Here is a 23551-nt window from a genome sequence, read left to right as displayed (position 1 = left end):
CTCACGCAGTTTTGTAAACGACCCATCCATGTACGCTTGCCAGCGTATTGCATGTATACTGACAAGGCAACCCTCCGCCAAATGTGAGACAGAACTTAATAAAAATGTAACAATTAATAACACATTTGCTTATTATAAAAACAGAGTACAGCCAGCGTGCACACACATATCGGGACCGCACAATTTTACAGCGCAACGTGTCTCGATAAGCAGGATGGTGGCACTATATGGGACGACACGTGAATTTTCCAAAATATTCCATACAGCATCCGATGGTGTTAAAGATGCTCACAGTAGTTTGCGCGTCGTTCCTGGATGAAATTAAAACCGCCATCAGTCCCTTGCCCGCCAGACAAGGCAGCATACTCAGTGACTCAGACTTCAACCTGCGACTCGCCGCTGCCCAAACAGGAAGCAAACAGCCACCTTCAACAGAGTAGCCGTCCTGTTAATGGCCAACACATCCGCCTCGATACTTTAGACATAATACGAAATCCAGTCCCTCAGACGTTACACAGAGCAATCAGCAAACTGTCGCTCACAAGTCGTAGTACTGCAGTGGAGCTTAAGCGACCTCCTTCTTGCCGTAACTCATGCACTAGTATTTGTCCTCATGATGCACTACGTCGACTTTGTGATCAAATCAGCCGTTAACAGAGCTACCCACATCATCTTAGTGACAGAATATGCTTGGATCCTTGCCAGTTCTTAGCAGAAAAAGAACAAGCGCCAACGTGAATGAGGTACGTATGATCTAAGAGAGAGGTCATAAAACATTCGATCGACTTGCCAATGTATTACGTAACAGTGTGTGCAGCAGCTATGAGTAGACGTACATTGTGTGATCAAAAGTATCCGGACACCTGGTTAAAAAGACTTACGAATTCATGGCGTCCTCCATCGGTACTGCTGGAATTCAGTATGGTGTCGGCCCATCCTTAGCCTTGATGACAGCTTCCACTCTCGCAGGCATACTTCCAATCTGTTTCTTGGGGAATGGCAGCCCATTTTTCTCGGAGTGCCGCACTGAGGTGACGTATCTGATGTCGGTCGGTGAGACCTGGCACGAAGTCGCCGTTCCAAAACATCCCAAAGGTGTTCTATAGAATTCAGGTCAGGACTCTGTGTAGGCTAGTCCATTACAGGGATGTTATTGTCGTGTAATCACTCCGCCACAGGCCGTGCTCGATCGTGTTGAAATATGCAATCGCCATCCCCGAACTGCTCTTCAACAGTGGGAAGCAAGAAGGTACTTAAAACATCAATGTAGGCCTGTGCTGTGATAGTGCCATGCAAAACAACAAGGGGTGCAAACCCCCTCCATGAAAAACACGACCACACCGTAAAACCATCGCCTCCGAATTTTACTGTTTGCACCACATACGCTGGCAGATGATGTTCACCGGGCATTCGCCATACCCACACTCTGCCATCGGATCGCCACATTGTATACCGTGATTCGTCACTCCACACAACGTTTTTTCACTGTTCAATCGTCCAATGTTTACGCTCCTTACACCAAGCGAGGCGTCGTTTCGCATTTACCAGCGTGATATGTGGCTTATGAGGAGACGCTCGACCATGAAATCAGTTTTCTCGCCTCCCGCCTAGCTGTCGTAGTAATTGCATTGGATCCTGATGCAGTTCGGAATTCCTTTGTGATGGTCTGGATAGATGTCTGGCTATTACACATTACAACCCTCTTCCACTGTCGGCAGTCTCTTTCAATGAACAGACGAGGTCGGCATGTACACTTTTGTGCTGTACGTGTCCCTTCACGTTTCCACTTCACTATTACATCGGAAATAGTGGATCTTGGGACGTTTAGGAGTGTGGAAATCTCGCGTACAGCCGTATGACACAAGTGACACCCAATCACGTGACCACGTTTGAAGTCCGTTAATTCCGCGGAGCGCCCCATTCTGCTCTCTCACAATGTGTAATGACTACTGAGGTTGCTGATACGGTGTACCTGGTAGTAGGTTGTAGCTCAATGCACCTAATATGAAGACCGTATGTTTTGGGAGGGTGTGCTGATACTTTTGATCACAAAGTGTAAGTTTCGGTTTCCTTACCGCTTACACATGCCACAAAATTACGTGCCCGTCTGAGTACTATCATTTGCCGAAAACTTTGTCTTGATGTCTTTAGTCGTTTACGAAATGAAACGGTAGATATCCTGTATACAAGGAACAATGGAGGACGTTGGCTCTGCTGCTCTTTGTGAAGCAATGGGCACAAAGGGAATACTGGCATCTCGCATCAGACCTGTCATAAAATTGAAAAAATAGTTGGACACAGGGTAAGCAATTTAGAAATTGTTAAAGGGACAATGGAAAGAAAAAGACATACGTAACAGATTATTTAAGATGTTGGAAACAGCAGATACGAAAAATGACAGGGTTAGTATGTAAGAAGAAGAGTTATAGATGTCAAATCATGTTTCTTTGGTAACAATGTAGCTTGACTGAATAAATGGACGGGGATTGGACAAAAATACGGAAACTCCAAAAAACACTTTACCATGCCTGATACGGTTTAGCAAGCCCGTTGTCATCCAAACCATCTCGTAGTCGTCTCAGAATGGATAAATATAGATCTTATATGGTTTTCAAGGGAATCTTACATCATTCTCCGTGCAAATTAGTGGCAAGTTCAGGTAACGATGACCGAGGCGTGTAGCGATCAGGTACCCTTCTCTCCAAAGTAGACTATAAAAGCTCAATAATAATGAGATATGGCGACTGTGGTGGAGACGGGAGATGCGACAATTCACCGTCGTGCCCAAAAAATCGGTCCTGGATTAGGCGAACTGTATGGACAGTGGCCATATCGTCTTGCAACATAGCATTACGATTGGCGAATAGACTTAGAACCATGGGACGGATCTAATCAGCGAAAATGGTCACATTATTCTTGGCAGTAATGCAGCCTTGCAGAGTAACTATAGGGCCTATGGAATTCCAGTGTCTGGATGCCCAAATCATTATGAATCCCAACCATGGTTTACTCGTGGGACGTGAATTCGGCAGACGTTGGAAATAGTGTGAAATAATTCATCCGTCCAAATGACTTTCTTCCACTGCTCCATAGTTCAGTTTTTAAGACTTCGGCATCACATTTTCCACCACCAGTTGGCCCTGCAATTCCCTGAGTATGAAGTTTACTTCGTGTTATTTTGGTGCTGACAGGATTCGCGAGTGCGACATTCGGTTCTACAGCGACTTTTTCTGGTGATGTTCTGTTTTTGGTCATAGTTCTCTTCAATGACCGTCTGTCACGATCAGCCAATGCACAGTTTTGTTCATGCTGTAACTTAGCGGGCGACGTTTTCCCGCTTTCCCTGTGTGAGGTGCAAATCTTCGACACGGTGGCTCTTGAATTACCAAATACTTCAGCTTCATTCCTTAAAGAAGCATCCGACATACGAGCGCCAACTATTTGACCATGGTCGAATTCACTTATCTCCGACATAATGGACTTAGAGCTACATAGGACATTGTTCTGACCACGACTGAACTTGCAACGTATTGAGGACATGGCACAGGTTCCTTTCGTAGACAAATAGACTGTCCCGACACATTAATGTGACGGTATGTCAAAAGCCTGAGAAACAACCGTTTGCTGCGCAGATTGCTGCGAGTCGTGCAGAAAGAGTCACTGAGGTTCTGGAAGGTACGGACCACCATGCCGACTCCAGTGCTGTGGCCAGCTGCGTTACGCTTTTCGGTTGAGTATCCATGGCGAGGACAGCACAATCGACGTGATCCCACAGATATTCGACTGGGTTGAAATCCTTCCAGCCTCGTGGCTGTGGGAGTACGAAAAATTCATCGTGGAGCTCCTCGAGTCACGCACGTAAACTGCGAGCTGTTTGACACGTTGTACTGTTGGTAGATGCCATCGAGCCAAAGAAAAACCAACTGCTTGCAGGTGTGCACATGGCCCCCAAGGATAGATGTATACTTTTGTGGTTCCATTGTGCCTTCCATGATGACGAGATCACCCAAGGAGTGCCATGGAGACATTCCATAGATCATGACGCTCTCTGCTCTAGCCTGGACTCTTACGAAGACTATAGTTACCTGACATCGTCGGCAGCAGCGCGAGCTCATATTATGAAACATATAATCTTCTGGGTGGAGAAGTTTTATTAGGCCAGATAGCAAGAAATGCATATGTGACGACTAATTTCGGAAAAAATTTTAACGTCATCTTCAAATCCATAACATACAATAATTTATTGCCACTGTATGTACTGCACTGTCATGGCCATTAAAGTTTGCTGAAACTAGCCATCCACAAGGGTATTTCGTACGATATTGGCTAATAGAAACTCACCAACCAGAATAATATTTTGTCCGAACGCTGTTTGCTTTCAGATGTTTCATGTCGTACACGCCAACGGCCATCTGCCCGATGGAGCATAAAACGTGATTCTGTCTACATCTACATGCACACTCCGCAAGCCACCTGACGGTGTGTGGCGGAGGGTATCTTGAGTACCTTATCGGTTCTCCCTTCTATTCCAGTCTCGTATTGTTCGTGGAAAGAAGGATTGTCGGTATGCTTCTGTGTGGGCTCTAATCTCTCTGATTTCATCCTCATGGTCTCTTCGCGAGATATACGTAGGAGGGAGCAATATACTGCTTGACTCCTCGGTGAAGGTATGTTCTCGAAACTTCAACAGAAGCCCGTACCGAGCTACTGAGCGTCTCTCCTGCAGAGTCTTCCGCTGGAGTTTATCATCTCCGTAACGCTTTCACGATTATTAAATGATCCTGTGACGAAGCGCGCTGCTCTCCGTTGGATCTTCTCTATCTCTTCTGTCAACCCTACCTGGTACGCAACCCACACTGCTCAGCAGTATTCAAGCAGCGGGCGAACAAGCCTACTGTAACCTCTTTCCTTTGTTTTCGGATTGCATTTCCTTAGGATTCTTCCAATGAATCTGTCTGGCCTCTGCTTTACCGACGATCAACTTTATATGATCATTCCATTTTAAATCACTCCTAATGCGTACTCCCACATAATTTATGGAATTTACTGCTTCCAGTTGCTGACCTGCTATTTTGTAGCTAAATGATAAGGGATCTATCTTTCTATGTATTCGCAGCACATTACACTTGATTACATTGAGATTCAATTGCCATTCTCTGCACCATGCGTCAATTCGCTGCAGATCCTCCTACATTTCAGTACAAATTTCCATTATTACAACCTCTCGATACACCACAGCATCATCTGCAAAAAGCCTTTGTGAACTTGCGATGTCATCCACAAAGTCATTTATGTATATTGCGAATAACAACGGTCCTATGACACTCCCCTGCGGCACACCTAAAATCACTCTTACTTCGGAAGACTTCTCTCCACTGAGAATGACATGCTGCGTTCTGTTATCTAGGAAATCTTCAATCCAATCACACAATTGGTCTGATAGTCCATATGCTCTTACTTTGTTCATTAAACGACTGTGGGGAACTGTATCGAACGCCTTGCGGAAGTCAAGAAACACAGCATCTACTTGGGAACCCGTGTCTATGGCCCTCTGAGTCTCGTGGACAAACATCGCGAGCTGGGTTTCACACGACCGTCTTTTTCGAAACCGATGCTGATTCCAACAGAGTAGATTTCTAGTCTCCAGAAAAGTCATTTTACTCGAACATAATACGTGTTCCAAAATTCTACAACTGATCGACGTTAGAGATATAGGTCTGTAGTTCTGCACATCTGTTCGACTTCCTTTCTTGAAAACGGGGATGATCTGTGCTCTTTTCCAATCCTCTGGAACGCTACGCTCTTCTAGAGACCTACGGTACACCGCTGCAAGAAGGGGGGCAAGTTCCTTCGCGTACTCTGTGTAAAATCGAACTGGTATCCCATCAGGTCCAGCGGCCTTTCCTCTTTTGAGGGATTTTAATTGTTTCTCTATCTCTCTGTCGTCTATTTCGATATCTACCATTTTGTCATCTGTGCGACAATCTAGAGAAGAAACTACAGTGCCGTCTTCCTCTGTGAAACAGCTTTGGAAAAAGACATTTAGTATTTCGGCCTTTAGTCTGTCATACTGTGTTTCAGTGCCATTTTGGTCACAGAGTGTCTGGACATTTTGTTTTGATCCACCTACCGCTTTGACATAAGACCAAAATGTCTTAGGATTTTCTGCAAAGTCCGTACATTCATCTGAAAGGGCCACCTGTCGCCACTCCACGGGCGTCCAGTTGCGGTACTGGCGTGCAGATTCCAGCCTTCGTCGCCGACTAATAGAAGGCAGCGTGGGTGCATGAACCAGGCGCCTGTTGCGGAGTCCCATACACACTAACGTTTCCTGAACGATCGTTGAGCAGAAACTGTTGGTAGCCCCTTGGTTCATCTGGGCGGTCAACTGCTCTACAGTTGTACATCTATTCGCCGGTACAAATATCCACAGCTGTCGTTCACCCCTGTCATCTATGGCCCGCGGTGAAGAACGGTTACCGGTTTTGGATAGCGCCATTTTGCCATTCACGGTATACTTGAACGCTAACGACGTCGGTATGCTAACGGCTCGTTTTGGAATGCTTTCTCCCTTGGCCCGAAAGCCAATGGTGATGCCATTTGGACGTCAGATAAATCGTTCGACAATGATTACTCTGTTTTTCACGCACATACCCTCCAGTGCTAGTGCTGCCACCTGCTGTCTGTGATTCGTTATTGCATTTAAGGAGAACAAAGGCGGTTGTCACATTAATGTGACAGGACTGTACACAAAGCTGCAACCTGTAGGCTCTGTCAGCATCTGTATTTTTATTATTACTTATTATTGTCATTAATTCCCCTTAACGATAACGAGAGAACTAAAACCCAATCAGTTTGCAAGACATTCTTTTCTGTCTCTTTCTCTTTTCTTCCCAAAAACCTCTCATATATTCACTTTGTGTGTGCGTGTTTTTTTTCAAATCCACACTCCCTATAAACTCTTCCAAGTACTGGTCTGCTTTCCACTACCTTTCTGGGAACCGCCCTACCATGCAGTACCCTCTCTATTTGATGACCGTCCCTTTCCTGACATCCTCAGAAATTGTTGCCACTTTGCCTCCCACCAGTTAGATGTATTTTCCATTCCAGATGATCCCCAGTTTCATTATTCCCTCTTCCCTGACATCATCGCACATACAGATACCTCCACTTCTCCCCTTGCTCCTAGCTTTCAGTACTTGGGCCACACGCCACCATCAGAATTCAAGACTCCCATAACTCCACAGGACATCAACTTCACACTCCACACTAAACGCAACACCATCCCTGGACATGACCGCATTAGCCATCTTAAACACTGCCCTCCCTCCTTCGTTGCAGTCCTTACTGCCCTCTGCAACGTAATCCTTGCCACCGGCTTCTACCCCGACCTGTGGAAAACCTCCTGTATCCTTATGTTCCCCAAACCTAACAAGCCTCCATCTGATGCCTCTTCCTATCGCCCTACATGTCTCACCTTGGTGTTCAACAAGCTCTTGGAATCCATCCTTAGCAGGCGCATTCTTCACCACCTCCACCGACACAGCCTCCTCCCCAAAACATAATGTGACTTTAGACCTACGCTCTCTGCCTATTACCAACTCCTAAATCACTCATCTCCTCTCCGTCCAGCTTAACTCCCGTCGTTCTGTCATTTTTGCCTCCTTAGATCTCGAAAAGTCCTATGACCGCATATGGCATCCCAGTCTCCTGTTTAAACTCCAGACCTACACCTTCATATCAACTATGTTTATCCGATTGCCTCCTTCTTCTACCACTGCCCCTCCTATGTTACCATCCATAACGCTGATTCCTGCACCTTTTATCCATCTATGGGTGTGCCCCAGGGCTCTGTCCTCTCCCCTCTCCTCTACCTTCTGTACATAGCAGATATGCCCAAACCCTTCCCCTCCAGTCCACCTTCTGCTGTATGCAGGTGACACTGCCTTCTTTGCACCCTTTCCTACCCTTAAATGGTCCCAATGCCTTCTCCAGAATCATCTTGACCTTTTTGCCACATGGTGTAACAAATGGCTCCTCAAAATCAATCCTTCCAAGATCAAGGCAATCATAAGTTGTACCACTCGCTCCTTCCGTCTCCTTGATTTTTGCATTACCATCTGCGCCTGTCCTGTCTGCCTCTCTCTCCCACTCCCACCTACCTTGGACTCACCATTGACTGTCACCTCACCTGGATCCCTCATCTCAATTCTCTCCAATACAAAGCCCACAACCACCTCTGTCTCCTTAAACTCCTCTCTGGCCAGACATCCTCAACCCCAACAAATCCTTAATCTGTACCATCCTCTGTTATGCCGGTCCTGCCAGGATATCCACCCCCCCCCCAAAATTCTATAAGTCCCTCCAGATCCTTGAGCTCCATGCACTACACCTCAACTTCCACCTCCCATCCCCTATGCAGATCCTCTATGACCTGATTCATTTCCCCTATCTGCTCCTTTTCCTCGAACATATCAAAGTCCTCTACACCTCCCACTGACTTGATTCCCCCCCCCCCCCCAATCTCTGGTTGCTCCTCTCCTCTCCAACTCCTGCCCGCTGTCGCACTTTCACCGTTGTCCCCCCCTACCCTCCATCTCTACACACTTAATCTCCTTTCCTAAGGTGGCTTCTGTCATCTACCCCTCCCAGATGATGGCCTCTCTTCCGCCATTTATCCCTCATATCAAATCTGATCCTCGCCTCCCCCTCCCTCCCTCTGTCCTTTTCCCAGGCTCCCTCTGCCCCCTTCCATCCTGTTCCTTTTTCCCTAGCTACCCTCTCTTTGACAACTTTCTCTTCCTTAAGTCCTTTGGCTTTCCCCTCCACTGCCTTTCCCCACTCCTTCTCACATCCACCCTGTGTGTGTCGTCTCCCTCCATCGGCTCCGCCCCCCCCCCCCCATGTTGCTTTTCCCCTCCTCCCCAATTTTCCTTCCTCTTCTGTCCAGGTCTTCCCCCCCCCCCCCCCCCATCTGCTTTCGTGTTGCCTTTATAATGCAGTGTTTAAGTGATGTGTCAGTATTGTGCGTCCCGTTTTTTTTCTTTTTTTTCTATTTTTTTACATGTTATGAACGACACCATCCTGTCACTAGGTGTCTTTTTTAACTCTTGCGAACAAAATTCAGACTGTCGCCATGTTTTCTTTAATTGAGCCTGTCTAATTACTATGTGTTTTAATCAGCATCACCAACCCTTTGTTTTATATTTTAAATCCCGCAACTTTTCGCCCTGTTACAGATTTCACCAGTCACCTTTTTATCCTCTGTTTTTATTGTTTATTCTCTACTTATTTTTTTTAAACTCTACTGTAGGCTGCAGAGCTGCATATTACGCTGCTGCCAGCCCGCTCCCTCCTCTGGGGACGGTGGGAATCGAAATTCCTCTTTCCTTCTCTATGGATGTTTGCTGAAATTTTTGATTTTTTCTCTATATTTTTCCCTGTCTGTCGTGTCTTATATCGAGATGTTTAATTTGTTGAGGTCTTCCATGATTTCCTTTACCCACTTGTTTTTCACATTATTAGTTGTCACTACGTTAAAAATTTTCTTGGCCAATCTATTTTCGTTCATCCTATTTGTGTATTCGTAGAGCGTTGCCCTTATTTTCCTGATGTTGTCTATAATCGTCAGCATCTGTTCGTACAGCTCTTTTTAGATATCTTTATTGCTATCCCCTCTTTATGAATCGGCGCGTAGATCCTTCTGCTTTTTCCTCTCTTGTTTTTCCAGCTCCTTGATTTTCGTCCTTCCCTTGATTACTGTTGTTTCTGAGGCCTCTGATAAGACTACTGTGTTGTAGTGTATTAATTTGGCGTTGATGGAAATCCTTCTGTTATTGTAATAAAGTCTGTATGATTTTTGTCATCCGTTGGATGTCGAGTTGAGTCCTATTTTCTGTATAATCTCTCCCAGAAATATGAAACTTTCTATTTGTGTTAGCTTTACATACTTCCTTATCAGTGGTTGTCTGTCTGTGGATTTTGTGTCAATGTACTGCAGTATTTCTCATAAGATTTGTAGCTCTGTTTTGGCTAAGATTTGGTGTAGAGTCTGTAGAGCATCTTTAGCTTCTTTTCCGTTATTTGTTATCATGACTATATCATCGGCAAAGACCAGACATGTTATGTTGACGGTTTTATCGTTGTATCTGTACCCCGTTGACTCCTTTGTCCCATGTCCTGATTTTTTTCTCCAAAACTGAGTTAAGTAGAATGAGTGACAGGCCATCTCCCTGCCTGATTCCCGTCTTGATTTCGAATGGGTCCTAGATCTCTTCCATAAACTGTACTTTGGATGTTGCATTTGTTAATGTTTCCTGGATCAGCTTTCTGGTCTTGTTGTCCTCCATTTCTTCCAACTTTTCGAAGCCTGTTTCTCGTTCTGTGGAGTCATAGAATGTTATTGTGGTGTTCCTGGACTCTAGTGTTGTTGATATTGTTTTCAGGTGCCAGCCGGGGTGGCCGAGCGGTTCTAGGCGCTACAGTCTGGAACTGTGCGACCGCTACGGTCACAGGTTCGAATCCTGCTCGGGCATGGATGTGTGTGATGCCCTTAGGTTAGTTAGGTTTAAGTAGTTCTAAGTTCTAGGAGACTGATGACCTTAGAATTTAAGTCCCATAGTGCTCAGACACATTTGTTTTCAGGTAGCAGATCTGCTCGTTGCATGACCTTCCCTTTTTGATGCATTCTGGGTATTGTTTTATATGTGGAGCTAGCCGACTTAACAGGGGTTTGGATGCAATGTTATACACTGAAGAGCCAAAGAAACTGTTACAGAAGTGCCGCAACAAGACGTGGTATTGACGCGGCTAGTGTCTAAGGTAGTGCTGGAGGGAGTTGGCACGATGAATCCTGAAAAGGCTGTCCATAAATCCGTAAGAGTACGAGGGGGTAGAGATCTCTTCTGAACATCACGTTGCAAGGCATCCCAGATGTAATCAATAATGTTCGTGTATGGGGAGATTGGTGACCAACGGAAGTGTTTGAACTCAGGAGAGTGTTCTGTAGCAATTCCGGAAGTGTGGGGCTTCGCATTAAGTTGCTGGAATTGTCCAAGTCCGTCGGAATGCACACTGGACATGAATGAATGCATCTGATGAGATACGATGCTTACTTAGCGTCACCTGTCAGAGTCGTATCTATACGTATCAGGGGTCGTACATCAATCAAACTGCACACGCGCCACACCACTACAGAGCCTCCACCAGTTTGAACAGTCGCCTGCTGACATGCGCGGTCGATGGATTCATAAGGTTGTCTGCATACCTGTACGGGTCCGTTCGCTCGATACAATTTGAAACGAGACTCAGCCGATCAGGCACCATGTTTCCAGTCATCAACAGTCCCATGTCGATGTTGATGGGCCCAGTCGAGGCGTAAAGCTTTGTGTCGCGTAGTAATCAAGGGTACACGAGTGGGCCTTCGGCTGTGGAAACCCATACCTATGTTTGTTGATGGCCCAGCACTGAAATCTGCAGTAATTTGCGAAAGGGTTGTACTTCTGTCACATAGAACGATTCTCTTTAGTCGTCGTCGGTCCCTTCCTTGCAGGATCTTCTTCCGGTCGCAGCGAAGTAGGAGAACTGGTATTTTATCAGATTCGTGATATTCGCAGCACACGTGAAATGGTCGTACGGAAAAAATCCCCACTTAATCGCTACCTCGGAGATGCTGTGTCCCGTCGCTGGTGCGCCGACTATAACACCACGTTCAAACTCACTCACATCTTGATACACTGTCATTGGAGCATAAGTAAACGATGTACAAACTGCGCCAGACACTTGGTGTCTTACATTAGCGTTGCCGACGGCAGCGCCGTATTCTGCCTGTTGAAACGTCCCCTTAGAACAAGTATACATGATTGTGCTTAAACTGACACACAATATTTTTAGCGCAACGCAATCTGACTTTCAATAATCCCTACAAAAGAATGGCCCTGACTAACATTAACCTATACCTTTCACAAAACACCTCACAAAAATCTTGATTACTCGAACTACTGCAATACAGCGAGCGCCACTACTGCCAGCTAAATAAAACATTCAAACTACTGAAGGCACTAACTACTGATAGGCATCGTTAGCAAATGAAAGATTTTGATAGAGAACAAACAATGTATTTACCTTAATACTGTTCAAAAGTCATTATATATATATTATTATTATTCGTTACAGTCAACTTTGGACTACGCTAAGCATCAGTCATTTCTTGTGCTTTTTCTTGCGTTCTTCCCAGTACTTCTTCATTTTTTCTGAGTGGGCTTCTTTACGTTCTTGCGACCAGGTTGTTCCCGTCTTCTTTGATTGCGTTCGGTCTTTGAATCCCTGTATTTTGTTGATGGCATTCCTATATTCCATTCTGTTGTAAACTGTCTCTGGTATAATGTTCATTTCTGCAATGTCTTCTTTTACTTCTTTCAGCCAGTTAATTTGTGTCTTTCTGCTTTCCATGTATTCCAGGATTTTCTTTGCCGTTCTTTCTGGTGCCATTCTTTTGACATGCCCATAGAAACTCAGTCTTCTCTTTTTAAAGGATGTTGTCATTTTTTCAATTTTCTCGTATAACTCTTTATTGGATCGCAATTTATATTCTTGTCCATCCTTTTTAGGTCCTAAGATCTTTCTCAGTATTTTTCTCTCTTTTATTTCCAATTTCTCCAACAGACGTTTTCTGTTCAGTGGGATGCATTCAATCGCATACAAACTTCCTGGTTTTATTACCGCATTGTAGTGCCTGAGCTTGGCATTGATGGAGATCGACTTTTTATTGTATACATTTCGGCATAGCTGGTATGCCGTTTCCATCTTTATATATATATATATATATATCAGTTCATGACATCCTGTCTTACTAATTTACTGTCTCTGTCCAAAACTCCGCCATCTCACTACCCACATCCACCACTGCTGGCGGCTCACCTCCAACTGCGCAACGCTACGCGCTGTTAACATCCAGCTGCCCAACACTACAATAGCCAACAACAATGCAAACCAGCCACAGACTGCACACAGCACAGGCAGTGATTTTAATACAGAGCGCTATGTGGCGTTCCCAATATAAAAACCTAAACAGCCTACTCACACTGTTTACATATCTATGTATCTGAACACGCATACCTATGCCAGTTTCTTTGGCTTTTCAGTGTATGTTATCGGCAGAAGTGAGATGCATCTGCGTTTATGTTCAAGCACGTACACTACTGGCCTTTAAAATTGCTACACCAAGAAGATGACGTGCTACAGACGCGAAATTAAACCGTCAGGAAGAAAACGCTGTGATATGCAAATGATTAGCTTTTCAGAGCATTCACATATGGTGGTTGGCGCCGGTGGCGACACCTACAACGTGCTGACGTGAGGAAAGTTTCCAACCGATTTCTCATACACAAACAGCAGTTGACCACCGTTGCCTGGTGAAACGTTGTGATGCCTCGTGTAAAAGGAGAAATGCGTACCATCACGTTTCCGACTTTGATAAAGATTGGAATGTAGCCCATCGCGATTGCGGTTTATCGTATCGCGACGTTGCTGCTCGCGTTGGTCGAGATCCGATGACTGTTAGTAGAATATCGAATCGGTGGGTTGAAGAGGGTAATACGGAACGCCGTGCTGGATCCCAACAGCCTCGTGTCACTAACAGTCGAGATGACAGGCATCTTATCCGCATGGCTGTAACAGATATGCTGCCACGTCTCGATCGCTGACTCAACAGATGGGGACGTTTGCAAGACACCAACCATCTGCACGAACATTTCGACGACGTTTGCAGCAGCATGGACTATCAGGTCGGAGACCATGGTTGCGGTTACCCTTGACGCTGCATCACAGACAGGAGCCCCTGCGATGGTGTACTCAACGACGAACCTGGATGCACGAATGGCAAAACGTCATTTCTCCGGATGACTTTGTTCTGTGTACAGCATCATGATGGTCGCATCCGTGTTTGGCGACATCGCGTGTATTCTTCATCGCCATACTGGCGTATCAGCCGACGTGATGGTATGGGGTGCCATCGGTTACACGTGTCGGTCACCTCTTGTTCACATTGACGGCACTTTGAACAGTGGACGTTACATTTCAGGTGTGTTAAGACCCGTGGCTCTACCCTTCATTCGATCCCTGCGAAACCCTACATTTCAGCAGGATAATGCACGACCGCATGTTGCAGGTCCTGTACGGGCCTTTCTGGATACAGAAAATGTTCGACTGCTGCCCTGGCCAGCACATTCGCCAGATCTCTCACGAATTGAAAACGTCTGGTCAATGGTGGCCGAGCAACTGGCTCGTCACAATACGCCAGTCACTACTCTTGATGAACTGTGGTATCGTGTTGAAGCTGCATGGGCAGCTGTACCTGTACACGCCATCCAAGCTCTGTTTGACTCAATGCCCAGGCGTATCAAGACCGTTATTACGGCCAGAGGTGGTTGTTCTGGGTACTTATTTCTCAGGATCTATGCACCAAAATTGCGTGAAAATGTAATCACATGTCAGTTCTAGTATAATATACACTCCTGGAAATGGAAAAAAGAACACATTGACACCGGTGTGTCAGACCCACCATACTTGCTCCGGACACTGCGAGAGGGCTGTACAAGCAATGATCACACGCACGGCACAGCGGACACACCAGAAACCGCGGTGTTAGCCGTCGAATGGCGCTAGCTGCGCAGCATTTGTGTACCGCCGCCGTCAGTGTCAGCCAGTTTGCCGTGGCATACGGAGCTCCATCGCAGTCTTTAACACTGGTAGCATGGCGCGACAGCGTGGACGTGAACCGTATGTGCAGTTGACGGACTTTGAGCGAGGGCGTATAGTGGGCATGCGGGAGGCCGGGTGGACGTACCGCCGAATTGCTCAACACGTGGGGCGTGAGGTCTCCACAGTACATCGATGTTGTCGCCAGTGGTCGGCGGAAGGTGCACGTGCCCGTCGACCTGGGACCGGACCGCAGCGACGCACGGATGCACGCCAAGACCGTAGGATCCTACGCAGTGCCGTAGGGGACCGCACCGCCACTTCCCAGCAAATTAGGGACACTGTTGCTCCTGGGGTATCGGCGAGGACCATTCGCAACCGTCTCCATGAAGCTGGGCTACGGTCCCGCACACCGTTAGGCCATCTTCCGCTCACGCCCCAACATCGTGCAGCCCGCCTCCAGTGGTGTCGCGACAGGCGTGAATGGAGGGACGAATGGAGACGTGTCGTCTTCAGCGACGAGAGTCGCTTCTGCCTTGGTGCCAATGATGGTCGTATGCGTGTTTGGCGCCGTGCAGGTGAGCGCCACAATCAGGACTGCATACGACCGAGGCACACAGGGCCAACACCCAGCATCATGGTGTGGGGAGCGATCTCCTACACTGGCCGTACACCACTGGTGATCGTCGAGGGGATACTGAATAGTGCACGGTACATCCAAACCGTCATCGAAGCCATCGTTCTACCATTCCTAGACCGGCAAGGGAACTTGCTGTTCCAACAGGACAATGCACGTCCGCATGTATCCCGTGCCACCCAACGTGCTCTAGAAGGTGTAAGTCAACTACCCTGGCCAGCAAGATCTCCGGATCTGTCCCCCATTGAGCATGTTTGGGACTGGATGAAGCGTCGTCTCACGCGGTCTGCACGTCCAGCACGAACGCTGGTCCAACTGAGGCGCCAGGTGGATATGGCATGGCAAGCCGTTCCACAGGACTACATCCAGCATCTCTACGATCGTCTCCATGGGAGAATAGCAGCCTGCATTGCTGCGAAAGGTGGATATACACTGTACTAGTGCCGACATTGTGCATGCTCTGTTGCCTGTGTCTATGTGCCTGTGGTTCTGTCAGTGTGATCATGTGATGTATCTGACCCCAGGAATGTGTCAATAAAGTTTCCCCTTCCTGGGACAATGAATTCACGGTGTTCTTATTTCAATTTCCAGGACTGTATTTGCCGAATGAATACCCGTTTATCATCTGCATTTTTTCTTGGTGTAGCAATTTTAATGGCCAGTAGTGTAATTCTTGCAGTGTTCCTATGTTGTTGCGCGAATTTTGAATATGTGTGTGTGTGTGTGTGTGTGTGTGTGTGTGTGTGTGTGTTTCGGCTGACACTTTCCTTTTTCCCCCTCAGGATACCAGGTGGGATACAAGGTGCTAGACGTATCCGCTGACGGCGGCCTGCTGTCGCTGGCCTCGTGCAACAAGTTCGCCCAGCAGTGCTACGGCGTGATCCTGGCGCGCGACTTCAACGTGACTGGCCGCGACGCCGAGCTGCTGGCGGCTCACCGCGGCCTGGCGCGGGCCGGCCTCAACGACACCGCCCTGGGCCACCGCCAGCACCCCGACGCCTGCAGCCAGGGAGGGGTGGGCGCAGGCGCAGGGGCAGGCGCCGGAGCCGCAGCGGGAGACGGCGCCCTGCAGCCCGTGCGCTACGACGTCTGACTTCTCGCCGCCGCCGCTGGCGCTGGCGCTGCCGCCTACCAGCACGTGGTCCACCCGCGCCCTCGAAACAGCAGCACGTGGTACTTGCTGTTACAGCAGACGTCGTATTTTACTACTGCTGCAGTCCGTGCTAAAAACAAAACTATGTTGCTGCTCGAATCACAAGTTACACATCTCTAGGCAAATTAAATTTAGAACTCTCATTAACATTTCGTGTATGTACTGAAAACAAATTTTGGGGCTACCTGTCCGCATATAACCGTTTTATAATTCACTGTACTTACTAACTGTGAATCTCGCACCGAAAGCACTGTATAATAGATCTGAAATAAAATGGTCTGTTTTACTATGGCACTAAACGCCAAACATAAATAAACTGCACTATTACACCATGGCTCTGAGCACTATGGGACTTAACATCTATGGTCATCAGTCCCCTAGAACTTAGAACTACTTAAACCTAACTAACCTAATGATAGCACACAACACCCAGTCATCACGAGGCAGAGAAAATCCCTGACCCCGCCGGGAATCGAACCCGGGATCCCGGGCGCGGGAAGCGAGAACGCTACCGCACGACCACGAGCTGCGGACTATTACACCATGTTTATTTTGTAACATAAAACTATTACTTCTACTGTTTATAGCCAGGTAACTGTCATATAATCTTACGTTACTCAATGGCTTTGTTTTTTTAACTATCAGACAGATTAATACTCTTGAATGCTTGGTGCTCCACAACACTCAGAAATTTATCAAAGCTGCACAGAAATGTTTATTTGCCAAAATCGGTCTGCGGGTTAATAACCCTTCATCTGACACAGGGAAACAATCTATCTATATTGGTTTCTACAAAATGACAAGTGTATATATAGCGGCAGTAATAAAAGTCTGCTTACATTATTTACGTCTGTATCACTGATAAGCATGTCGGTTAACACGACAAGAAATGAAATCTGTTCTGCAACATAGTATAGTTTATCATGTATATTACTGCTATCAGGTCTTAGGCAGTCACAATTCTTGATAACGTTTGACATAGTTGTAAATACGGGACTGACAGCTTGAACAGTCTACATTATCTGTCTTTTGTTATTTCTAAGATAATATTTTGCGACATACGTTCATACATGTAAATTACAATTTTTAGACATTTTTACATGAAGGTAGAATATATTAAAGGTACAAAATTTCGAATAATCTAACATATCACGTCTAATTAGACAGTTTTACATGCGGGACGTAGACTCCAAACCATTCTCCATAAAGCAGAAAAAGGCAAATTATTAAATATTCTAGAAGTATTTGAAATATACGCCCATATGACGAAACAAACGGACAACATGCTTAACGGATAAGATGCACAAACAAAATTTCAGAAGTGTTTTAACCAGCTAATGTTTGTTTGGAGTCTATGTCCTCCATATAAAACTGTCTAATTGGATGTGATACGTCGGAGTATTTTGCTATTTTATACCTTCTTTTATGTATTCTACCTTCACGAACGATTTGTTGAAAAACTGTAATGTGTGTGTGTGTGTGTGTGTGTGTGTGTGTGTGTGTGTGTGTGTGTGTGAATTAACAAAAGACAACTAATGTAGACTCTTTGTTCTGTCAGTTCCATCTGTTCAGTATATCATAAATATGTCAAATGTTATGAAGAATTGTCACTGCCTAAGATTTGCAAACTGTATACTATGCAATAGGACGCGTTTCAGATCCCATCATATTAACTGACAAGTATGTCACTGCTTTATTTTACTTCTAGTTACGTAGGACCAAATTGAGGACCAAATCTTCAATGTCATGCAACGTGTCAGTACATGAAATTAAAACATAAAAATAACACATAAAATAAAATGTTAATGAATCCATAAAAGACTGCCCATAAGTTTATGTAAACGCAATCAACAATATAACACAAGAATCAGCTTAATTCTTCAAGGAGCTCCTCGACAGAATACAAGGAGTGACGCATGAGGAAACTCTTCAGCTTAGATTTGAAAGCACGTGGATTGCTGTTAAGATATTTGAATTCTTGGGGTAGCTTACTGAAAATGGATGCAACACTACACTGCAAACCTTTCTGCACAAGAATCAAGGAAGTGCGATCCTAATCCAGACTGGATTTCGGCCAAGTATTAACTGAGTGAAAGCTGCTAATTTTTGGGAATAAACTGATTTGGTTAAATAGTAATGACGGTAAAGAATATATGTATTTACATACCAATTTCAGAATACACAGACTAGTGAACAGGGATCGATAAGACGTTCGCGAACTTAACACATCTTGTTGCCCGAACTACCCGTTTATGAGCCAAATATATCGTTCCAGAATGAGAAGTTACCCCAAAATATAAAACCATACGTCATACGAATCAAAACCAGCAAATTACTTTTCGTGTTCAGCTGTGACTTACTTCACATACCGTTCGAATAGTAAAAATGGCAGCATTAAGTCTTTGAAGAAAATCCTGAACGTAGGCTTTCCATGACAGTGTGCTACCTATCTGAACACCAAGAAATTTGAACTGTTCAGTTTCACTAATCGTATGCCCATTCTGTGAAATTAAAAGGTCGGGTTCTGTGTGTTAGAAAATGTAAAATCTTAGTTTTACTGTGATTTAGCGTTTGTTTTCTACAAGCCATGAACTTACGTCATGAACTGCGCTATTTGAAACAGTGCCAATGTTACACACAACATCGTTTACTACCGAGCTGATGTCATCAGCAAACAAAAATGTTTTAGAATCACCTGTAATACTAGAGGGCATATCATTTATAAGAAGGAACAGGAGAGGCTCCAGCACTGATCCCTGAGGCACTCCATTCCCCCCCCCCCCCCCCCCCCCGCGCACCACCACCATTTGACCATGCCCCACTCAGACAGTGCATCATAGCTATTCTTAACACTGTGTATAATGATCTTTTCTTATCTGTTGTTAAAGTAAGAGGTGAACCAATTGTGAGAAACTCTTCATATTCCTCAATGGTCCAACTTCTGGAGTAATATTTTGTGAGCAACACAATCAAATGCCTTAATTAAATCAAAGAAGATGCCTAGCGCTCGATACCTTTTGTTTAATCCATCGATTACCTCACAGAGAAAAGAGAATATAGCATTTTCAGTTGTTAACCAATTCTAAAACCTAATTGTTAATTTGGTAGCAAATTGTGTGAAATAAAATGATCTCTTATCCTTACAAACACGGCCTTTTCAGCAACTTTAACAAACACTGATGGCATAGACATAGGTCTAAAATTGTCTACCGTATTCCTTTCTTCCTTTTTATAAAGCGGCTTTACTGCTCAGTACGTTAATCGTTCAGAAAACTGACCATTCCTAAAGGAAAAATTACAAATATGGCTAAGTAAAGGGCTAACATGTGCAGCACAGTGCTTTAATATTCTTCTAGGTACTTCACCATATCTCTGAGAGTCCTTTGTCTTCCGTGATTTAATTATTGAATCAATCCCCCCTTGTCAGAATCACAGAGGATTACTTTAATCATCAGTCCCGGAAAGGCATTCCAAGAGAGTTATATGATTCCTTGAAGAAACTAGGTTTTTATTTAATTCACCTTCAATTCTCAGAAAGTGATTAAGTGCTGCACATATATCGGATTTAGCAGCGACAGAAATGTTTTTACTACCAACTGGCTTAATATCTTCGATCTTGCGATGCTGGCCAGACACTTCCTTCGTGACTGACCATATGGTTTTAAGTGTATCCTGTGAATTAGCTATTCTATTTGCGTAGCGCACACGCTTTGCCTTCGTAATAATATTTGAAGCACCTTGGAATACTGCTTGTAATGAGCAACTGTAGTTCCATTGTGACTGCTAACATTTTGATATAATACCCACTTGGTTATACATGATATCCTTATGCCGCTAGTCAGCCAACCATGCTGCCTTTAACTGCTAGTACCCTGTTTAGAACGTTCTAACGGAAAGCAATTTCCAGAGAGCATGAGAAACCTGTTAAGGAAAGCATTATATTTGTTATCTACATTATTGGCTCTATAAACATCCTGCCACTCTTACTCCTTCACGAGGTTTGAAAAACTCTCTATTGCCGCTGCATCAGCTTTCCTACGTAGTTTGTAATTATATATGACAGCTGTTTGAGTACAAAAACGTTTTAGAGTTAAAATTTGTGCATCACGGTCTGAAAGCCCATTCACCCTTTTACTAACAGAATGACCATCTAATAATGAAGAATGGCTAAAATGGTTCAAATGGCTCTGAGCACTATGCGACTTAACTTCTGAGGTCATCAGTCGCCTAGAACTTAGAACTAATTAAACCTAATTAACCTAAGGACATCACACACATCCATGCACGAGGCAGGATTCGAACCTGCGACCGTAGCGGTCGCTCGGTTCCAGACTGTAGCGCCTAGAACCGCACGACCACTACGACCGGCAATGAAGAATGAATGAAAATATTGTCAATAGCTGTGCTACTGTTCGCCTGCACCCTGGTTGGAAAAAAAAAAAGAAAAGAAAAAAAAATGCATCTGATCATATGAATTTAGGAGATCTTCCAACATCCTTTCCCTTGCACAGTTACACACTACAGAGGTACATAATATGAGTAGAGTTATAGTACTGCTTCTATATATGCAGTTGTCATTTGGTAGAAATTAGCTTACTTACATTTTTTCGTTCCTCTGTATCATATGCCATTGATGATGTCAACCAGTTTTGGAAAATAAACATTTCTAGTGCACCTCATGGTGTATAGAAGACGTCCTTTAATAAATTATTGCGTAATATTGGTAAAAGGATCTGCGACATGTAAGGTCTATTCTTGAGCACTGAATCCAGTTTTTCTAATACTGGTCTCTTGATCAGCCATCTATACCTGAAGCTAGCATGCAAATATCGTACTCCGTTTCACGTGCGGTTCACGTCAATGAGTACTCGTTGAGTGTGTCGCTTCCATTATGGTGACGACACTATACATTTTTGTATTAACAAATCGAAATTTCGCGCCGTTATTCTTTAAGTTGGTAAGCGTGCTACAAACAGCGTGCAGAATGGCCTATAGGTGGCAGCATAGTGCAGATGCACACATACTGTCGCAGTATCAATATAAAGATGGCCGACCCACTTGCGACTTGCACCAGGGAAGAACAGAGTTCTGTTATTCGGTTTTTGCATAGTATAGGTGTGAAACCTATTGAAATTCATCGACGAATGAAGGTTCAGTACTGCGATGCATGTTTGTCACAGCAGCAAGTCCACGAATGGAGTAGGAAGTTCGCAAATGGTGTGACTTCAGTGGAAGATGCTCCTGGTCTAGGTCAGGCACAACGAGTTGTGACTCCACAGAACAATGCAGCAGTTGAAGCCATAGTGAAGGAAAACCGCCGAGTGCCATTGCAGCATGTTTACAGATTAGTCATGGGTCAGCATACCACATTGTGCATGATATGCTCCAGTTTCACAAAGTGTCTGCAAGATGGATGCCACGGCAGCTGACTGCTGAAGTGAGAGAACGACGTGTTGATGCTTGTGAAGAACTTCTTCGGCGCTTTGAACGAGAAGGTGATGGCTTCCTTGCAAGAATCGGTACTGGGGACGAAACACGGGTTCACTTCCACCAACTGGAAACGAAGAGAGCGAACAAGGAATGGCGCAATTCCTAATCACCAAAGTGATTTCCACATGTTTGGACCACTCAAAGACACAATGGGAGGAAAGAAGTTCCGTTCTGATGAAGGGGCACGCCACGCGGTGAAATATTTTCTAAAGCAATTTATGCACTTAGTAAGCGCTGGATGACTTGCATTGAGATTATGTTGAAAAGTGATACAGCTATGTACCACTTCTGCAAAATAAATAATATATTTTAAAAATATTTAGGGTTTTCATTTGACTCACCCTCGTACTTACGAGGTTTCCGTAATTTTATAATTCTTTTTTTTTCCTTTTTTGTGGTTGTCGTGGTTTAGTGAGTAGAGCACTACACTTTGACTCTGGTGTACCGGCTTCGGTCCTGAATAGGGGTGGGGATTTTTCTCACTCCAGTCCCACCAAGACCGCCCCACGATCTCCTAGCGTGCAATCAATTGAACAGTGGGGACTTTTCCTGGGGGTAAAGGGCGGCCGCGGCGTTCGGCCACACTCACTCTGCCAATGTGGTGGGAAGAAATGCGGCATTCTAGCTGGAGACAGGCCACTAGCGTGGTCTGAACTTGTGCCACATTCTTTAACTATATTTTTGGCTAGTTTCTTAACAGTGAACTACAGTTTCTACAATGTCTATCACATACACAATTTTTCCACAGCGATTTGTGTTACTTTGTTATAAATATGGTGGGAATAATATGGCTCGTTTGCATGAGCACAGGCAAAATCTAGGGAGTTCATTGCTTGCAATCTTATAGTGACGTATTTTATAGGAATCACCTATCACGACAAATAGTATAATATTTCCATTCCAATCAAGCTTGGCCACAGCTGCTCGTAAAGACGATCTGCCGCACGCGTGCGGGCTGATGTTAGGCGTCTCGGCTTTACTCAGACTTTCTCGGAGGTACTCGGTACAGCGCGACATTTCATTTAGCATTGCAGTGCAGCGCTCTTTGATCAGCACGACTTTCTTCAGTTCGGCGGAATCGTGGTGTCAGAGCTCTTTACTCTTTGGTATTTGATTGTGGTCTAAAGGGAGCTGAAAAGTCCAATGACTGTTTGCGCGGAAAGAGGCTGTTTGGTGATCGATCGTCAGAAGTCTTAAAAATGAATTCGAATACGAGAAGGATGAGAGTTGTCAGTACCTATTATACAGTTGTAATAATCGACGGGTACCGCAAATTTCCTAAGGAACAACATTACAACACCGTTCAGAGAGAATTTAAAGATTTAGGTGCCGATGAAAGGGCAGAAAATTACAACGATCGACAGACGATTTATGCGGTATCAGTTGTTCTGTACATCAAGAAACAATTTGTGCTAAATTTGCAGACGTAGACCACATGTTGAAGTTGATGGTACGAATAGTAAATTTTTTGAATTCTAATGTATTATTACACTGTCATCTGCAAATGAGAAGCCCATATGCAAAAACCACTAACTGCATGTTAAGCGAAACTGAGATAATCGCGAGAATTCCGT

The 23551-nt window shown here is 44.9% G+C and overlaps 1 protein-coding gene across 1 annotated transcript in view; it reads left to right on the top strand.

The window, feature by feature from the left end:
• The window catches only part of LOC126174809 (uncharacterized), a 56985-nt gene extending 40164 nt beyond the window's left edge, over positions 1 to 16821 (top strand). The window contains exon 3 of the mRNA XM_049921184.1: positions 16117 to 16821. Within this exon, the coding sequence (XP_049777141.1) occupies positions 16117 to 16427 (311 nt within the window). The 3' untranslated portion in view covers positions 16428 to 16821. The remainder of the gene's footprint in view (positions 1 to 16116) is intronic.
• The last annotated feature ends 6730 nt before the right edge of the window (positions 16822 to 23551 follow it).

Source organism: Schistocerca cancellata, chromosome 3 (assembly GCF_023864275.1).
Source record: "Schistocerca cancellata isolate TAMUIC-IGC-003103 chromosome 3, iqSchCanc2.1, whole genome shotgun sequence".
NCBI classification, from domain to species: Eukaryota; Metazoa; Arthropoda; class Insecta; order Orthoptera; family Acrididae; genus Schistocerca; species Schistocerca cancellata.
This window is presented reverse-complemented; position numbering and strand designations above follow the sequence as displayed.